This window comes from Spinacia oleracea, chromosome 5 (genome assembly GCF_020520425.1).
Source record: "Spinacia oleracea cultivar Varoflay chromosome 5, BTI_SOV_V1, whole genome shotgun sequence".
NCBI classification, from domain to species: Eukaryota; Viridiplantae; Streptophyta; class Magnoliopsida; order Caryophyllales; family Amaranthaceae; genus Spinacia; species Spinacia oleracea.
Window position 1 is genome coordinate 23,669,688 of NC_079491.1, and position 21,447 is coordinate 23,691,134.

The window sequence follows — 21,447 nt, forward strand, 5'->3', positions numbered from 1 at the left end:
CGTAATTATCTTACAATTCTTATGATTGGATCTATTAGATGAGGAAAAATTGGAGGCCGGAAGTAGTAGATCAAGAAGGAGGTTCGTCGTTGCCGAAATCGAATCGAAGAATTTGCGCTCGCCTACAAATCTTCGCAAGAATTTTTAGAGATCACATCTCGGTTTGTTGTTTTTTAAAGAATTTTAAGTCTATTTTTATTTAAAATTGAAAATATTTGTTGTTTTGAAGAAATTAATGTTTGTGTTTTACCGAAGTATCGTTTTCACTTCGCGAATTCGATCAGTGACTTCACAATTTTAAATAGTAACTATATGAGTAATACAGTAACTATATGATTTAAAGATGTACTATGTAATTTTAATGGTTACTATATGTGTACAATAGTAACTATATTATTTTAATGGTTACTATATGTGTACAACAGTTACTATATGTGTACAATAGTTATTATTTTGTTGAGTGATTCGAAATGTTTGTTGTTTTGTTGAAATTAGGGTTAGTGTTTCACATAGTTAGTATATAAATGATATAGTCACCTTTAATTTATGTTGCGAAATATTATTTTTAATAGTCACTGGAATGTTCGTTGTGTTTATGTTAGTAGTAGTTTTTAGAGTAACTATATTTTTTTTAAAAGTTACTATAACTTTAAAACAGTAACTATGTGTTTAAAATAGTCACTATATTTTTAGAAAGTTATTATAAGTTTAAAACAATAACTATGTGTTTAAGATAGTTATTATGTTATGAACAGTTTATAGTGACTTTTTGATAAATAATAGTTACTATACGATTACATTATGTACTATGTTATTTAGAGTATGTATTTGTCCGCTTCTTAGATAGTGACTATATGATTATAATGGTTACTATATGTGTTCAATAGTTACTATATTTTAATAATAGTCACTATATATTTTATATAGTTACTATATGGTTTATATAGTTACTATATATTTGATATTTGTATAAGAAAATAATACGAAGTATCAATCACATGTTATTTCAGGTCTTAAAGTTGCACTATCTAGTGATGAATCTCCAAAAATACTTTACAATATCATTTGTATAAGAAGAAATAATGCCTTAAATTTAGAAAAAAGAGACAAGGGCTGTGAACTTTAAGAATTGATGCAGCAAAGCACAAGAGGTAGAAATAGTGTTTGTTGTTTGGGTGAAATTAGGGTTAGTGTTTCATATAGTTAGTATATAAATGATATAGTTACCTTTAATTTATGTTGGGAAATAATGTTTTTAATAGTCATTGGAATATTCGTTGTGTTTATGTTAGTAGTAGTTTTTAGAGTAACTATATTTTTAAAAAAGTTACTATAACTTTAAAACAGTAACTATGTGTTTAAAATAGTTACTATATTTTTTAGAAAGTTATTATAAATTTAAAACAATAACTATATGTTTAAGATAGTTACTATGTTAAGAACAGTTTATAGTGACTTTTTGATAAATAATAGTTACTATACGATTACATTATGTACTCCGTACTATGTTATTTCGAGTATATTTTTGTCTGCTTCTTAGATAGTGACTATATGATTATAATGGTTACTATATTTTTACAATAGTTACTATATGTTAAGCTAGTTGTTGTGTGATTATAATGGTTACTATATGTGTACAATAGTTATTATATTATTATATTAGTTACTTTGTCTTATATAGTTACTATATGTTTGGAATAGGTACTATGTTTATTTTATCATGATTTGTTACCATATGTTTATTTTCTTCAATAGTTACTATATTATTTATATAGTTACTATATTATTTATATAGTTACTATATGTTTGAAATAGATATTCTGTTTATTTTATCATGACTTGTTACCATATGTTTATTTTCTTTAATAGTTATTGTACGTTTTATATAGTTACTATATTTTTGAAATAGGTACTATGTTAGTTTATTATGTTATGTGCATGTTTTTATGTTATTCTATATTTTTAATGATATAGTTACTGTATTATGGATAGAGTTACTATATTATTATCACATCAACTATGTCTGCAACTCTGTGACTAAATGACCATCAATAATATTTATAGGTATTATATCTTGTATTATAGTAACTATATGTTTGGTATAGTTATTTATGTATATTATAATGTTCTTTTTATGTTCTTTGTTGTCTTCTATGTTATTAGTAATAAGAGTTACTATGTTATGATCACAACAACTATATGATCATAACAATAACTATATCTACAAACTTGCTCGTATATGACTATCATTAATATTAAGAGTTACTATATCATGTATAATAGTAATTATATATTTTTAATAGTTATTATCTTATCATTATGTTCTTTTTATGATCTTTCTTTGTACTCCATGTTATTATTAATAAAAGTGTCTATATTATTTTGACAGTAACTATATGACTATAACAATAACAATAACTATATATGCAATTCTGCAAGTATTTTACCATCGTTAATAGTAAGAGTTATTATATGATGCATAATAGAAACTACACGTTTTACATAGTTACTATGTTATTTTTTCATATTTAAATGTTAAATTATTAACTTAGTTTAAATATTATTGATTCAGAAATACAAAGATGATGCACCCAGAATTGAAATCGTGCAAAGAATAAATTCTACAAGGAAAACAAAAGCAGGAGGAGAAAAAGAAAATCCTGACAACAATGGAAACCAAGAAAGTGGTAGAGGAAGGACATGATGTGTTGGTGGAAAAAAGAGACGTGGTCCACGTGGACGTGTCGATTAGTATTTTTTAGTTCAAAAATGTAATCCCCCGTAATTTTATACATTTTATTAATATATTTTAACGTATAAGTAATTATATTAAAATAGAATTTACGAATTTTGAAATAAATATTTAAGTAACGAATATTTATTTTTTATACGTTTTAAATATTTCAACGATTTATGAAATTAAAATAATTTTAGAACTTTTGTTGAAAAGAAATCGAATTACGAAAACCGTTTGAAGTTGGAAAACAATCCTAATTGGTTTTGGATTCAAATACTTAAACTCAATCCTAGTTCTAGCCCAAATTGATAAAGCCCAAATAACAAAAACTCAAATTCTTTACTCCCTCCTCTTTCTATTTCACGTGAAACCAAAAACACCAAAACCCTCAAACCTTGCTTCCTCCTTCACGTGAACCTGCAGCCCTCACCTCCTTCAGCGTCGCACAGCCGCCGCACCAGCCACCGCCTGGCCGCCGTCGTTGCTAGGCCACCACCTCCTCCGTCGATCGGTAACTCCTTCTTTTCTTCTCTTGCTTCGTCCTCCCTCTCGTTCGTTTTTTCAATATCTTTATTTTGTTGGTTTTGTTTGCTCGGCAGCCACCACCACACGCCGCTAGCCTTGCCGCCGCCTGTCACTCCCAACCTCCGGCGGTCTCCCTCCTTTCTCCTCCACGCACGCAACAAGCTTCCCCTTTCTTCTTTTCTTGCTTCACCATCAGCACAACCACCACCGTCGCTGCCACCTGACAGTCGTGCCGCACCGCACTCCTGCGCTTGTGCTGCACCGCCGTGGCCGCCGTCGCTCCCTGCCCAGCCGGCGCCCTTGCTCTTCACTCTCTTCTTGATTTGGTTATTTCTTAAACCCTAAGTAACTAATTATTTTAAATTAAAGTTTGTTAATTTAGATTATATTCTTAAATTAAATTTATAATTTTTAGGGTAAATGTGATTTTCAGATTTGATGTTGAGATTAAAAACGAATTAATTTTCAGTTTTGATTAATTAAAATTAAGATTAGGGCTTAATCATAATTTATTAACTTAAATTATGTTTTCTTGAATTAAAGTTATGGGTTTTGTGATTTAAATTATAAATTTGAGATTATATGAATTTTATAATAAAGTTATTAATTTTCAGATTATCTAATTACATCGAAATATTGGTTTTTGATTGTTTAAAGTATGAAATTCAAGGTTTTTATAATTATTAATCATGATAGGTTGAGTATGGATTATTGAATTGATTGTTTTGAGATACTAGGAACGTAGGTTGACCTTGGGGAAGCTTTTAAATGAATTTATATTGCTGAAAATTTAAAGTACGATGTTTGCAAAAGTTTTCAACGAATTTCAATCACTAGTTCAATAATTATGATGCTAGGAAAGCAAATGTTTAAGTTTTGATATTGGGGAAAGCTCTAAATATGTTTAGGATACGTTTAGAATGCTTTAATTATGGTTGCCAATGACTAGAAGTTGATTGGGATTACTTGTTGGTTGTTTTAGGCGGAGAATTCTCTTTAGGCGACTTTTGAAAGTGTTAAAGTGGCCTATCAGTTTGTTTACACAAGGTACGTACATACCTGTGTGCTTGGAATGTGTGCTAATTGTTGAAACCATGTTGAATTGTTGGTGAACTTGGTTATGTTAATGTTATTGATGAACTTAGTCAGGTTGAAATTGCATGTTTGATACTGTTGGATGGACATATTAAACCTTTATTGCATTTTGAGGATTATAACATGTTAGTATGGAAGATTGATGCAAACATGTTTGATTGGGAACACTAGATTATTTAGTATATAATTCAGATCAGTTAATTGTTGTTCCCTTTTAGCTTTTCACTACTTTATGAGGGCGGAGGACCTTATTTAGTAAGTTGAAACCTTATACCCATATTCAGGGGTTGATCAGTATTAAAGAAAAGATTGGAGTTAATTGGAATGAGTCTTGTTTGATGCCTTGTGATCACTTACTCAATTCCAAGATAAAAACAGTTATAAATAAATGTGAGTTGCATGCCTTATGTGATTGTTGAGTCATAACAGGGTGTCAATTTGTAAATCATGTAAAGTGAAACTGAGTAGCAATAGCTTTAGACTGTGCACGTCTAAAGTGACGGACAAACAGGAGTTGGGGTTCATGGTGGTAGCCCATGGCCTTTCATTTGGACCGGATTGATCACCGCGTCCTATTTTCAGTCAAACGTTCCTCGATATCGCAGGTCACTGAGGTTACGGAGTCGCGCCCGTACCTCGTCTAGCTAGAAAACTCGGTCCATTGCCTATTTCAATTAAAATAATATTATTGTTATAAAGGTCTAGTCCAGTCTAGCCTAGTCTAGTTAAGTGTGGTCGTCAGATTATCATGCTTTATCTGCCCTTAATTATGTTTAATAGTATCATGTTAGGATTATTATTGCTTTAGTATGTAGTACTCAGCTTTGCTGATTACGTGTTTTGTTTGTGTGTGTTGATCATGGCTATGCCTATTGATCCTGTGATGACCCATCTTTGGTGAGCAGTCTCTAAGGATCAATAAGCGTTGCCCATCTACAGGTTTGAAGATGATGCATCATTGGGATCGGGATTAGAGAGCTTATAGTTCTATTTGTTTAATTAAGTGATTTAATTTGTTAACTTGGATTTGAAATTTGTCGTACTATTTATATTTCCTTATTTTCGTTTATTGGTTTTGGGATTAAACCTGTAATCAATTGCCTATAAACCTCAAATTAGTTTTATGTTTTCCGCTGCAAAATTCTGAATAAGCCGTTACGTTTTCACACGGGCGATAATGCCTTGATAATTCTCTATATTTTATATTAAAAGGTTATTTTAGAAAAGAGAGAATTGTCGGGGTGTTACAAAAAAACACTTGAGTTTAACATGGTTTATTTAATAGATGCAAAGAATTAGAATGTCGTAGCTAAAACAACTAACCAAGTAGTTAATGTTTTCTTTATTATTGTTCAAGAGTTATAATTACTGTTACTTTTGATATAATTACTCTTTTATATTTCAGTAATTATGTGATATATAATAGAAAAAATTACTATATGACCTCTAAACCATCTATATCATATTGTTTATTTTTATAATATAGTAATTGTTTTACAGTTAAAGTTATTTTTCTATATAATATAGTTAATCTTTGGATAGAATAATTGTTCTCATCGAAATTACTATATTATTATTATTTATTTCATAGTTACTATTCTGAAAATATAGTTACTTTACAGAACCTATAGTTTCTATAATTTACTCTTTTGTCTGCAAGAATGAATATGTAGTAGTAATTGTTTTACAGTTAAAATTATTTTTCTATATGATATAGTTACTCTTTGGATAGAATAGTTATTCTTATCATTATTATGTTCATAGTTATTATTCTGGAGATATAGTTACTTTACAGAACCTACAGTTTCTATAATTTACTCACTGTTAAAATTACCTAATTACCCTGGTCCATGGTAATCTTATGGTGGACCGGGTCCATGCAAGTGGAATTGTTAATTATTTAGTTCATACGGAGTAGCTTTCTTATGACGCTTACACTTTCTCTCTCTCTACTGTGGTATCATGCTATCTAGAATTGTAGCATTTGGCTCCGAAAGCATCAACCAATCTGCTCCGTGATCTCGTATTGATCTAATCTGGATTCCATAACTTATAATCTCCAAGATCAATATATAAATGATTCCTATCAAATCAAATCTCCATTATTTTACAACTCAATTGAAGCTCTCTTCCTGGATTTGAGAATCGGAATTTCACAATCCGTACCAGGATTCCAGAAGTTGTAGTAAAGAGATTAAAATGTACGATTAGATGAATAATCGAATTGATAGCAGTAACAGATGGCAAATGCCTAACATCAATGTGGATAGCTAAACCGATTATGGAACTACAGATTCAATTGGAAGTTTAAGTTTAAGTTAAAGTTGTGAAATGCTTAAACAACAGCCCTCGAGTCGAGTACAGCGACAACAATACAATGGCAATTAACTTTCCACAACAAAGGCATGAATCAATATTTACAGAGACACATTAGAGGGATGTAACGCCGCAAAATTTAACTCTTAAGCGTATATGGGTATGATACAAAAAAATAATCAACAAGTCTTACATAGACCAGCAAGTCACCTTAACCTGCTGCATCGTAGCCAAAATTGAAACCCATCCCTCACAAGAAAGATGAAAAAAAGGCCCAACCAACCAATATAGTTGAGAATGCATAAAAAGGACCAATACTAGACACAAAATTGTGAATACAACCTTGGACACCCTAGGTGATGCCTAAATAAATACATAAAGAATGCGTATTATACACCCTGCACGCATATCTCCACTTCTATCCATAAAAGTAGATCATATGTTTCCTAAACCCTACAAACCCCGAAAGGGATGTTGCAAACCAAGAGAAGTAGACATTTGTAGCTCATGCAAGACAACACCAGGCATCTTTCGACCAGGAAGTTATCCTAGGGGTAATGTGTGAGACCGAGACCCTTCCAACTTTCTCAATCTCTTTCCAGACAAATACCCCTTCAACTTCTTTACTGCCACAATCTTGGATACTGGTTGCATCACAAATGGACAATCGGAAATTCTTAAAGAAAACCAAGTGGTGTGGTGTAAGTGTAAGTGTGTAACACTTGTTTGCTTACCCACAATAATGAAATCATGAGGAAGCAGCTGCTGCCTTTTCCATTTTCTCCTTCTCAATCTCCACCCGTCTTTGGTCAGCATGCTGGGCAACTCCGTTGGCCAGTGCTTGATATTGGAATTCAAGAGTTTGACTTAAATTTTGGAACCTTAATGGATCGGAAGCTTGCATGACTTCAACAATCAATTAATTCAAAAGTCAGTGACAAAGATAACTATATAAACTAAGCATGAAAGAATAATTGATTAAAATGTGTCCACTGACCTTTGACTGTATCAACAAACAATATGAAAGGATCAACCTCATCAATTGGAGATTGCAATTCTTCATCATCACTGTAATCATCATCAGATTCGTCATCATCCTCGTCAGTAGGTCTGAAAGCTTTAGCCTGCACGTGCAAAATTAATATCAATCAAATATCCACCATCCAACCACAGAAATAACACAATAGAAACAAAATGGAACAAAACCCTGTGCAGAAAAACGATTGCAATACTTTCATGCTACAAATATACAAAATTACCATACCTCATCTCCTGTTTGGTAAAATATATACAGAACAAGAACACAAAACGAAACAAGAAAATCCAGGTCAATTGCATAAAAAGGGAAAAGACAAATAAACACCACTAGGCAGAAGATTTTCTCTATAACTGCAAAATATCATTACACAAGGTAATCCTACTACACCCACAACAAGGCAGGCTATGCTGCTCAACAGAAAATGGTCTGAATAAAGCATATAGAGAAAATATACAGCATTTCTTCTTATACATTGGAAAGAAAAATCTATACGTGCTTCCAATCTTACTCCCGCCATTCTTTTTTAGAAGGAAAGTTTGTTTTAGTTGACACACTTCTTATTTTGGCAAGTTTTGTAATGTAATATCACTTTTTCACCCTTACATAAATATGTGGGTACGTTAGTGTGTTAGTGGATAGGGATATTATTGTCTATTACCTTCCTTTATCACATTTTCTTAATATGTATGCCAAAAGAAAGTGTGTCAACTAAAAAAGAACGGAAAAGCATGCACTAATACAAGCATGTTGACGGGCATTGGAGTAGTGTAAAGTCCCCTTGAGAACTCAAATACTCCACAAGAGCAACTAAGCACTACTTTGAACTTCAGGATATGTAGCTCAAATTATTAAATATAGGTTGTTTCTCTATATGTGGTGGGAATAGGTGAATAGCTACATATGAGTTTTAAGTTCTCAAGGGAACCACCAACGTTATGCAGCAGAATCAATAACTTTTTTTCTTGACAAGTGTGTTCACGGAATCAAAAGGTTTTTCGTAACACTTTCAAAGCAATCTTGTGTTGAACTGCTCTCTGTTGGTAACAAAATTTCTAAACATATTGCAAAAACCACATTTTTTTATTAATGATACTTTCTCCATTCTTAGTTGACACGTTTATTTTATCACGTTTGCCAACGCAAAACTTCAATCAATAATAGTACAGAGTATCTTGAAAATACGTAATGACATGAATCTAACAAAATTGATATTTTGAAAATATGTAATGACACGAATCTAACAAGATACCACATGGCTATATTTTATCTCGAGTATAATTCACAAAAGATAGTCAAATTAATGTATGTGAATAGTGTCAAAAGTCAAAACGTGTCAACTAATAAAACAGGAGGAAGTATCTAGCTTCGAAAGCATGCAATATAAGGATCTCTGAGCATCCGGCTATTACTTACCGTAAGCACAAAATGACTGTCTAGTTATTCCATAACATAAACTATTTAAAGATCAACAACAATCACTCACCCGTGCGGCTAATCGACTCAGATGATTGCTATCAGCATCATCCCCTTCATCCTCATCAACTCCCATTTCTTTGTCAGAGCCCTCACCTTCATCTTCACCGTCTGAATCAAAACCATCCATCTCATCATCATCTTCAGCCTCATCCTCCTTTGCAGCTTCTGTCACATGAATAACAAATAAAATAAAATTATAATTAATTGCTGTATACACCCAAACAAAATAATATAATCCTAACACTTATAAAGCTTCATACTTTGATTACTATTCACCCAATAGTGCATTTACGTGCATGCCCCTCACTTCCTTCTTTGTTTTATTGTCTTAATCTTAACAATAGAGCATTTACGATTTCACCCTTCCATTGCTATACAAAATGGGTATAATTTCCTATACATTGTACCTTCCAACTATCAATTAAAACGCATATGGTTTCTATTTCCTGTTACATGTAAATCGAACATCTAACTTTAACATATCATTTCTAGCATTTACCATAAATTGTAAGTTCCTAGCTTTTAAGTAACATTTTTACAAAAATAATTTTGTATACCTTGGGGGATCGTGCGCCTAGTGTATCAAAATGATCAAACGAGCAACAGAGATTTCACATCTTTCTGAACCAAACATGCGAAGTACGAAAACATGAGAGCAGACATACCTGCAACCTGCTCCTTGTACGCAGCAAGCAGCTCAAGTGTAACCCTGAAAACACGTCCTAGGGCTTCCACTGGTAGTTGGTCAGCAGGAAGTGACAACAGCGACGTCAATCCCAGACAGCACACTTTCTTATCATGCTCCCTACAAAATGAAATAGATATCATTCTAGTCCTCAACACAGATTCCAAAAAAAATGACACCTAGATAACTTTTGCTCCCAAGTCAAAAGCAAAATAAATTTGGATGGAATACAATTGAGAAGGAAAAACTACCTTTTAAAGTTAGTACGCACACCGCTTCTTTTCACTTGCTGTATCATTTGGAACCAAAGAGTGAATATCTCTGCGGAGACACCTAACTGATGCAACACACTCAATGCTAAACTTGGATTGTAATAAAGGGCATTAGCAATCTGCAGGAAGAATGAACATAGAATTTCAAGATTAGAAGTAAATTGTAGCAGCAAAGCCCAGACAAAATGGGGAGCACATATATCAAGCAAAATGGTGAGCTCATCCACAATATACAATTTGAACACTTTGCAACTTCAGACATGCTTATATAAGAAGACAAAAAGCAGATAGTATTGGTTTTTTCCTAACTGAATGAGGCATGATTTACAAACGGTTTCTAAACTTCCATACAAGAAAGTAGTCTATGGACTATGGTGCAGAGTGTAGACTAATAGCGAAGCAAATAAACGGTTAGAAGCTACTAGCATACCACTTGCATCAGAAGGCATTTGAAATATGGTTTCTCAGCTCTACGCAGTCGCTCAACAGTGATCCTTAAGTAAGGCTCGATCCATTGGTCAACTTGGCCCTTGCAATTTTGGAATACGACTTCAATGAGCTTTGGCGCAGGCTCAATATCGCCATCTTCAAGATTGTTATCAGCCATTATCTGTAAACAAAATCATTCAACCATCAGCTACCAGCACAAAAATGGTGCATATATAAAGCATAACAAGGATGATTTGATGACTTCATATGGAAGGTGAAGAAATGAATAATTTCAAATCAACAAATAATGGCTCTTTCATTAGCTTAGATCAAAGTGACAATTTGTTGGGAATTAGAAACTTACACAGGAAATCATTTTCCATAGACTTTGTTGGTAGTCTGGATCTTTGCAAGTTAGAAAATGAGCAGTGCTGCGGGAAATATAATTGTCCAGTGGTACCAAGATGTCTGCATCAAATCATCCATTGCAAAAAGAATTACTAACACCTCTAATTAAATCACCGAAATTTTAATAAGTTGTCAAAAAATAAAGCATGCCTGTTCCTAGAACAGTGAAAGGAAAACTACAGAAGCCCAAGATAAACCAGCAGCCTCCTCAGCGCCACTTGAGAAAACCACAAGGTGATTTTAACCAAGATAATCAATTATGTATTTTAGGGAAAGCACAAATCCACAAACTGGATGAAAATTATTCCTGTCAAATATAGTAACTTCTAATTTCTCAAATCTTTTTTCTAATAAAATTCATCGATAATAGAACTGAAATTCAAATCACAGGGAGGAAAGGCAATGTATTAAAAATATATAGATGATGTCTCCTACTATTTGAACTTGCTGTCCAACTTTACATCCTTCAGTAGTCCCAAAATTTGACATCTCTCTTAGCTCTGCTTCTTAATCAACAAGCCTTGGGAACAAAATGTCTGATACTAGACATAATTACAAATTATATTTAGTAGTATTCATCCAGCAACAGGCTCAAGAGCATCCTTGCAAAGGACGTATTTTTTTAGGAAACCTAGACAGTGGCAACCTAAATCTAAATAGTTTGCCGCAGCCCAAGAAAGTCAGCCTACAATAGATCACAGGCAGTAAATTCAATCAACAAAGTGCAACCACAGCACAACCAGGATTAAGGTGATTTGATTTTCAAGACGCAGACAACCGCCAAGGCATAAGTAATTTAGTACAGTAAGGCCAACCGCCAACCGCCAAGCCAAGTTTTCTGAAGGAACATAAGGCCCACAGACATGTTCTTATACCTTATTATCTTCATTGACCTTGGCAAGTTTGCAACAGAATCTGAATTCCTAAGACAAGCTATTTCTTATAATATATATCACATTCCCTATATTGATCCCTTCAAGGAGTTTAATTAATTGTAAGGCCCCAAAAAAACGTTCTTGTATCGTTTCACATTGAAACGCTTGTCAGGTGACTTCTAGAAAGTGCTGGGCCGGGGGTTCCATGCGTGGATACTACAGTTCTGCAAGGGCTAATCCACCATCCAACCATATTTTTAACAAGTGAATGACTTTGTTCCTGAGTGCTGACCTATCTCATATAATCAAACTAAAGTCAAAAGAACCTCAAAGCCACCATCTCAATGAATAGTTAGGATCGCATGAGCCTTGAGGCGTACGTCTACCCCCCCCCCCCCCCCCCCACCACCACCACCACTTTCGGTAAGGAAATAGCAGGGTTGAATAAAAAAAGGATAGAGAAAATAACAAACAACACAGATTATTTATCACCGGAAATTTAACTCTAAACTCAAGCATATTGGACTAGTCTTCCGATTCTATTATGCTGGTTAAGTTGTGAGACAAACGGTAATGACATGTTCTTCCGTTGACCCTTTAAAGGAGAGATACTTCTAAACAAGCTAAAAGGGTGTGAATAGAGAGGCAGACTACTTACTTGGAAAAAAATCAATAGCCCAATCTGACAGTGCCTCCATCATCAAAGGCCAAAGACTCCACATATCCAGAGAAATTGTAGGAGAAAAGAATGTCATATAGGACACAATCTCCAAAACTTCTTCGAAGACCTCTGCAAAGACAGAGCAGAAAATCAGAAATTGGAAAATGCTTAAACAATTCCAGACAGATTGCAACAGATAAATTTTTTTTAACTCAGACAGGTAACTAATTTACAACATAAAACACCATGCCTGCAAGCTATCCATTACACCCCTATTAAATAGGCAGATTCTATAAAATTTTGATCAATATTCCATCACTAGGCTACATTTCGAGAAGTTGATCCCTGCCCTTAAGATCAATTCATATGTATACCAGATCAATCCAAGCTGGCATCCGGAAACCAAAGTGGTACTGCACATAAACAATATCTGCAAACCATCGGAAAAGAACCTTCACTGTCCTTGCATTGGATGCTTCAATCTTTGAGTTCATTAAATATGATTTTGGATGATGTGCTCAAGTAACACACTTGTGATGAACACTTGTCAAATACTCTTATGTTTGTTTTTCAAACTGATAAAATCTTTCCCCTATTAGAAACTGGAAAAGCCAAAACAAACTTTCCCCTTTCTGAAACTGACAAACCCAAACACCCCCCCCCCCCCCCTTGCAATGTTTTCATTTTTTGCAGTCTTCCATCTCCCACAGAAGTTGGCCCCACGGTATTGTATACCGTAAACAGAATCATAGACCATAACAAATTTACTCGAAAGAATTCAACTCAAAATTTTGCTACATCAGCACACCTGCTGTAAGGAGTAAAAACAACAATTTCCCAAGACATTAGTTTAGAAGGAATTGGTAGTTGCTTCTTTATACCTCAGGTTACTCATATCGTGTGCTCTTCATAGTACAGTAAATGCTGAAAGGTATACGTATAGCTCGGGAAGACGGGAACTAAGATCGAAAGAGACAACTAAATATACTCCCTCCATCGAATTGATAGTCCCTACTATTTCCATTTTGGTCAATCTCAAATAAAAGTCCCATTTTATTCCTTGGTATGGATCCACCAATAAAAAAAATCCTTTCACTAAAAAAGAGTTCTCAACTCCCTTTCATTCCTTATGTGGTCTTCAATTTCTCTCTCCTCCATTTGAAAGAATAAACTACCACTAATTTTGTTTTTCAGTGAGTCTACAAAAACTATATGCCAAAAGTGTTGGGAAGCCTATTAAGAAATGGAAATGGAGCATCCAAGCTCTTTATATGTTACACAAGTAAATAGGGTATCTTAAAAGTTCGAAATATTCTGAACGTTTTACTTGGAGAAAAAAAACACTATACTTAGTATTAAAAATTTGGGAAAATATACATTTGTTTCAAACATCACTCACCGTATCCTCAAAAAAATAAAAGGATCCTTCTACAGTATGCACAGCTTGTGTTTGTATCTATTTTGCCCATAATCCGGTACTCCTTGATAGTGTGTGTATGGGATCAAACGGCTAGTTCATCGAATAATGAGGATTTATAGTCTTCTACAGTTCTACTGATAATTTGCAGATGGATCATAAGATCACTCATTTAAAAAAAACATACATCCACCCTCCCCTTCCCTAACCCAAAAATTAAATAAATGTAAAAGCATGAATGAAACAAATTCAGCGAAACTCAACGAAAGGCATACCTTGGCCATCAGTAGTCAACATCCTCCGCATTATAGGCAGAAGGGTAGGCTCAATTTGGGAAAAGAGATGAGGAAGCCTGCTGACGGATTCAAGAATTGTGCTAATAGCTCGTAAACAACCAACAGCCGCCAATGCACCACCTGGATCATCACCCTCTTCATCAGCTTCAGCAGTACTCATACACTTCCAGAATGCAGCAGCCTGATCAAGCAAGGAGGAAGTATCATGGACACTGACCAACTATTACACTTGACTACATGACTATCAAAGCATATTAAGAAACTCATTACCAAATTCTGGCATAATCCAAAAGCATAGGGTGCCATCTCTTCCCCAAACTTGTCAACAATAGTCTCCAGGGTGAATACAAGGTCTTCGTTTTCAACCTCATTCATCAGTTTGAAAAATTCTGGGAGAATAAAAGCTTATGAGAAGAAAATGCACAAGAACAATATTGGCAAATTGAACCAGGTATCTAATTTACATACCATCAAGTAGTTGTGGAAGAATGGGTCGTATCTCTCCCAAATCTGCCAACAAATTGAATTTAAATAAGAAAGATAGTTCTTGATATGATACAAAACAAAAACAAACACGGATTTAGAAAACAGTTTTCAAGAACTCGGTAACAGGAACCTTTGCAAGCTTCAACAAAAGAACGCAGTGCAAAGACTGAATCAACACGAACAGGAAGCTCTGGATCACGCAGCCCAGCCACCACACTGTGAAGTGCTTTTCGGAAATTGTTCTGGTCAGAGAAGTTAATGTGCGCATATTGGCCAGCAACCCATGCCGCCTGATATTACATGACAAAGAGAAAAATAAATAAATTTGAAAATTTGTGACACCATGAAAAGCAACATGGTTGGAACATTACAACTCAAATATAAACCAGGAAAAAAGATACTACAACCTCCGGCTCTAACTAATAGACAACATTTCTATTTTAGATTTTCCCACAATTACAGTCCACTCTCCAAATTTAGTTTGTTAAACTTACAAGTTACAACATGTCCAACCCCTCCGTCTCTAACTAATAGAATACCTAGTGGCATGGTGAAGAAGTATATACTGTGTATAGAGTAGGATAATAATGGTCCAATTCTTCTCCAAATGACCTTTAATCAAATGTGGATTAGTTTATGTTAGTTAAAAAAAATAAAGGAAAGGTACACTGAGCATAACACCCCCATCCCCAGGGGATGATGACCAATAGCTTGAGCCATACAAGAAGAAAAATAAAATAAAAGATGAAAATTATAGTACAAAGCACGTAAAGGACTGAGAGGAGAAAGTAATCAGTGTGTAACGCCTTTACACTGTCCCTTGGAAAAAATAAAAGTGTCGGTAACAAAAAAAACAACTACATCGCACAAGGAAGAATGAAGAAAAAATCGGCAAACCTTGGCTCTTAGGTGACCAGCAGGGCTATTAAACTCAGAAAATACGTATTGCACTAACATGCGCTCCAACTCAGATTTGTATGGTGCAGTTTGTTTTAACTTATCACAAAGAGCACCAATAGCAAGAAGAGCACCATCTTTCTGCCGATAGGGTTTGTGTTCCAATGGGTAGTCATCATACCTAGAGGTGGTAGGATTATGAGAACAACTATACAATAAATATAACCAGCAAACAGAGCATATGTTGAAGTGTTGAACCCAAGAAAACAAAAAGGAACGAAAAGTATACCTCTTTAGAATCTCAACAACAAACTGAATGAACTTCTGCAGGTTTTCTTTTCCACGTTTTCTGACCAACTCGCTGACAAAGTCCATCGCTGCAGTCCTTGGACTATATAGATCCTCTATAATATCTGCTCAGCATAAAAAATACATAAATTCATCTAATTTCGGCAACCACCAATAAATGAAATTGAAATTACTTTAAAATGGAAAACAGGCTTTCTAGAACTGCAGAAAACCCATACAACTCACCATAGCCTTTTCTTACATACTCATGAGGGTCCTCATCCCAAAGCCTTTGATCGTTGTCGTTAAAGCACATCAGGGGGAAAATTATTTCAAAAAGGAGAACATCGAGTCGTGGTTGCAACAGTTGATACATACTGGACTTTGAGACACTGCCACAAAGAAATTAACAGTTCGAATAATCGTTATATTTATAGAAAAGGCTGTAGATTTCTGGCTGTAGTAGCCAGCAAAGTAAAATTGCAAATTCTGCCTCAGATTTACACCATCATTTCACAGATATACATGTTCTTTCTCAGACTTCAACCATTCATCACCATTAACATTATCATTACCCCATTGCCTCAAAGAGGCTCCCGCAAGAAGCGGGGTAAGGGGGAGTCGGATGTACGCAACCTTACCCCTGCAATTGCAGAGAGGTTGGGGGGGGGGGGGGGTCAGATTTCAACCATCACATCAAAATATATAGATAGCTACAACATTTTCAAGACACATGTCCTACTCGAACAAATCAATAGTCTCCATCAAAAGATTATTTCAACCTTATTTCCGCAGCTAAACTTGCTTCCCTTGAGTTCAATCCAAAAGCAAGTGACTCCCCTTGGTTGACTCCTTATAGCTAGTGTGTAAGTCACATTTCATCCACTTGGCCCAATTAGAATGGGTTGAGATTTGATAAGCAAAGGGAGATCTAAACCCATCCTCATATCAACATATGAAACAATACCGTGTAACCACTCTTCCCCTTCTCTCCAAGCCCAACATTGAATAATTACATAAACAGTAAACATGAAAACCTAGATTCCTGACTGAAACTTTTGTCACAGATAACTAACAGACAGGCCTAGAGTACTTGTTTCCAGCAATCAAATGGAATAATAAGTTATAACAAAATATGGGACCACACCATCTTACCAACTGTACCACCCCACCAGCTCACATCTCAAGCTTAGTTCAGTGACAGTATTTACATTGTTAATAAACTCAGTTTGTCAACAACACTAAAATAGGTGTAGGAAGGACAACTCAACTATATATATTGGCATCAAAGGAATAATAATTATGTAAGCAGGAACCTTCTCAAATATTTTAAATTGACATGACAAAAAGACTACACAAACCTGTTGCTTAGATATTGGAGAACAAGATTGATAACTCTGTCAGGTAAGTAGCCACCAGCACGGATCACGTTTAACAGATTCAAATGGCACTCCAAAATCTTCCCTGCATAATTCTTCTGAAACATCAAGGCGAAAGCCTTGTTCTCAGGGTTTTGGAGTCTCATATCTCCGAATCTGTTGACATCAAATTACACAAAAATCATTAATTCTACAAATCAAATGCCTGCTTGTATGGACACCAAAGTAGGCAACTATTTCCAAAACTGTCTAAGACAAACGAGTATGCAAATAACATACACACTGACCTTGTGTACAGCCGATTCAAGATGTGAACTGTCCATTTTTTTACCTTCCACCAACCCCAGGATTTTCTTTGATCAGGATCAGCAGGCTGGCCTTCTATTGGAACAGGCCGCTCTAAAATGTTTAAGAAAAGGAGCATCCAAGCATTGAACAAACTGGGTTCAAAAAGCTGTTTGGGTATCTCCAACTGAGAAGGCAACAAGTAAACTCTTGTGAATTCCAAATGAAAGTTGATGATATTGAAATCTTAATTGATATAAGACAAGAAAACATGTCATCCACAACAACAAAAAGGAACAGAACAAGAAGGTCCAACAGAAAACACATGGTAGATGACCAAAGGAATGCTATCCTTCTCAGAGCAGGAAACATACATAGATAGATGACCAAAATATTTTACATATAAGCTTTATGAGTTCTGCCACATCAATTGAAGGATTGGGAATCTGGACAAGCTTGTTGAATATATTGAGCAAAGGAGGAAACGTCTCCTCGACAATTTGATGCACAGGTGTCCTCTCATCATCTGACTTGAACCTGCAAAAAATACAACAGCAGGGGGGAAACCACTTATTGCTTAACTAATGGACCAGATAAAGCCTACATTCCTTGGACTGAAAAGTTGACAAATTGGTAAAATAAAAAGAAAAAAAGATTTCTGCAAACACATAAAACCCAAGTAAGAAGGTCAATGGAGCTAAAGATGATTCCAATGGTGTAACTGCTAGTTATGTTAGGTGCTTCCTTCCTCATGGTTTATCCTTTAGACTACTCTCGTACAATAAAATAAAAATTCCTTGGTGATAACTGATGACTCCAACCTACGTAAAGGTCACAGATGCAGGCTGACCCCTCCCTCCATAAAATAAAATTTCCATGGTGATAACTGATGACTCCAACCTACGTAAAGGTCACCAATGCAGGCTGGCCCTCTCTTCCCCCTTCCTCCCTCCTTCGCCCTCTGACTATACAGTAGAGGGATAGATAGGTAACTTCGTCTACCTAATGGGAAGCAGAACTTCCTCAGAAAATTTATTATCTTTAGGAGAATCTCATCTATTTAATGAGAAGCTAAACTTCCTTAGAAGTGGTAAGATAACTACTTTATTACCACAATGCAGTTTGAATGAAATAAAAGGTAAAACCAAGGATTCCAAAAGACTAGAAAAGAACAAGCCGGGATTAAAAAGATAAAACAACATAGATTACTATTCACTATGTTTATCACCACGATACCTACAGTTATACATAATAATTGAGAAGATGGTTTGGAACTAACTAGACAATTACCATAACATAACCGACCCACTATTACAAGCATATGTCAGGATAAAGAAATAATGTACTTACTCATATTTTCTAGCAAGAATCCGCAAAACAAACAGAGCACCATAGATCTGTTGATCTTGCAAATTATGCTTCACCCAATGAAGAAGGCCAGGCCATTGCTCGGGGTAATCAGCATGAATAATTGTTTTGAGGCACTCACCCAATTGCACTCTGCAAATGGCAACCACAACAACATCAAATGATGGAGTTTCGGGTTCACATTAAAATTAAAATTAAAATAATAGCATGACAAGCACCATACCTTAAAAGAGGTGGAACTTGAACCACAAACACAAGGATATTCTCCCTCACTAAGGCTTTATCAGCTGGTGAGATCTTCGAATGCTCCTCTAAATATCAAAACCACATAAATAGCATACATTATAAATATGGTGCGGACAGTCTACAAAAATTCAAGTCAAAGTTCCAAACAACACATGAAAGGTAACGAACCAGGGTCATGAGGCGACCAATTTTTAGCAATAAAGTTCTTGAAATGAATACTGGCAACCTGCCTCACTGCCATATCGCAATTCCCATCGACTATAATCTGTAATAGCCGGACCGTATGCTGGGGCGTAAATTGAATCTGCCATCATATAAAAGTACCACAAAACACCAATCAAATCACACTGTTTAATATGCGAAATTGCAAACAACATTACAAAAAAAAACCTAGATTACAGTCAAATAGCATATGATCAAGCTACAGAAATGAATAAATTCAACAATCGGATCACCAGAAGTGGCGCGATTAGACAAATAAAATCCAGCTCATGATCAAACAACGAAAAATAAAATGATCAAAAATTCCAACAATTCAAACAAAAATGGTTAACCTGATTAAGGCTATCTTCAGCAGCTTTGCGTTCATCGGGATTAGGACTAAGAGCAGCACGAAGAATCAGAGCCAGGCTCGGAAGATCCATAATTCAATCCTCAAAAACCCCTACCAAAAAAAAATGATCGAAAAATCGGAAATGCAATAGTACAGTACCACCAAGCTGAACTCAATCCGGAAAAAAATTGATAAAATAAAAAAATAAAAAAAATAAAAATTGAGAAAATTATCGGAAAAAATCTAAACCCTAGAGCTACAAAGGCTCTAGGGGTTTAGAGGAGAGAGAAAATGAGTGTAGGACTTTAATGGCGGAAAAGGAAGTGCGCAAAGGCAGACGAAGAGCACGAAGGTTGCGGAGAGAGAGAGAAAGCGGTGGGTATATAAATGATTAGGGTTTTAGGATTTTGAGGTCTTTGTAAATTTATTCTTAATTTTTTTTAATTAAGTTGGATTGGAGTGATAAATATTCGAAGCTACGTCGTTTAAAGCGAGGAGAATGGTGAATTTAAAGATTTTTCCAAGATTTGTGGGGATGGGTTTCGGGTTTCTATTCATTTTGGTGGACATTGTTTTGTGTAAAGATGCCGCACGTGCGGTTGGAGTAGTGAATTTGTTGCGGCACATGATGAAATTGTAATAATCTGGCCAACTCATACCAACTGTTGTTGTCCTTTGCTATTTCTGCTGTGTTCTATGGAGGAATGCTACACCGTTGTCTACCAGCGGGTTTTTGCCCTTAGATCCGTTGTCTACTAGCGGGTTTTTACCCCATATTTAGAGCATCTCCAATGGTTGTAGTTAGGAACTAGCTTGAAATTTATAAAAGTTTCAAGCTAATAGCTAGACCATTGGAATGAAAATAACAAATTAGCTTTGCCAAGCAAATTAGCTTGTTAGCTCTTAAAATTGCCAAATAATTAATTGACAAGTGGACAAGTGGAATAAATTTAAATAACAAGCTAGTTGATAGCCATTGGGGCACAAATTAGCTAGACAATAAAATAGCTTGAAATCTTATGTGGCATAATAAGCTAATTGTCAAATTAGCTTACTATTGTGGATGCTCTTAGGGGTAAAATACTATTTTTTATTGCGTAAAAAGTCAAATCCATGGAATCTGATAAGTGAGATTTCGAATAAAAAACAAAGTATTAAGTATCCGCAACAATGACAATAATTATACAACAATGATAGTATTTTAATACAATAATGACAGTATTTATACAAACGATGATAATACTTATATAACATTGTGTATACATACTTTTACTCATTCATTTAATATGCAACACTTTTACTATACATTTAAGTAGTCCCTTTACTTTTTCTATTTCATTTCATTTCCTTTTTTTGGGTGATTGACAGTATTTTAATACGACAATTACAGTACATATACAACAATGATAATACTTATATTACCGTTGACAATATATAACAAGTTAGCAACATTTTTACACATTTATTTAAGGGTGGACCATCTTTTCCAATTTCTTTTCTTTTACTTTTTTTGTAGGGGGTGGGTATGGGGTAAAAATCCGCTGATGGACAGCGTCGTAGCCTACCTCGTGTTCTATGTTACTTGATACTTCATCTTCTTTTTATTTTTGTGAATTGTTAAATAACGCCTTAATTTTCCACAAAAGGTCTTAAAATTTCACATCTGTCCTATTATGCTCTAACTAATGACCCCCCCTCTACATGTTTATCCATT

General features: G+C 34.8%; 1 protein-coding gene and 1 long non-coding RNA gene across 3 annotated transcripts; one reads left to right on the top strand and one right to left on the bottom strand.

The window, feature by feature from the left end:
* The first annotated feature begins 2,782 nt into the window (after window positions 1-2,782).
* LOC130460994 (uncharacterized) lies at window positions 2,783-5,601 on the top strand. The gene is made up of 3 exons (XR_008921276.1): window positions 2,783-3,248; window positions 3,337-4,309; window positions 5,263-5,601. It is a non-coding gene; the product is annotated as an uncharacterized lncRNA (long non-coding RNA).
* Window positions 5,602-6,787: 1,186 nt separating this feature from the next.
* Window positions 6,788-20,126, bottom strand: LOC110802693 (importin beta-like SAD2). 2 transcript variants are annotated; one of them, XM_022008145.2, is made up of 23 exons: window positions 19,735-20,126; window positions 19,349-19,484; window positions 19,158-19,245; window positions 18,917-19,066; window positions 17,941-18,103; window positions 17,569-17,753; window positions 17,264-17,437; window positions 16,149-16,294; window positions 15,904-16,027; window positions 15,615-15,795; window positions 14,848-15,007; window positions 14,700-14,741; window positions 14,502-14,620; window positions 14,211-14,412; window positions 12,516-12,647; window positions 10,939-11,042; window positions 10,576-10,755; window positions 10,125-10,264; window positions 9,854-9,993; window positions 9,196-9,353; window positions 7,671-7,797; window positions 7,408-7,579; window positions 6,788-7,317 (listed from the first exon to the last, which is right to left on the bottom strand). In XM_022008145.2, exons 1-22 carry the CDS (start codon window positions 19,822-19,824, stop codon window positions 7,422-7,424), a joined length of 3,099 nt encoding a protein of 1,032 aa, XP_021863837.1. In that variant the 5' UTR covers window positions 19,825-20,126; the 3' UTR covers window positions 6,788-7,317; window positions 7,408-7,421. The 2 variants fall into 2 exon arrangements, with proteins under 2 accessions (XP_021863837.1, XP_021863836.1); XM_022008144.2 differs by having other exon boundaries at window positions 6,788-7,579.
* Between the last annotated feature and the right edge of the window lie 1,321 nt (window positions 20,127-21,447).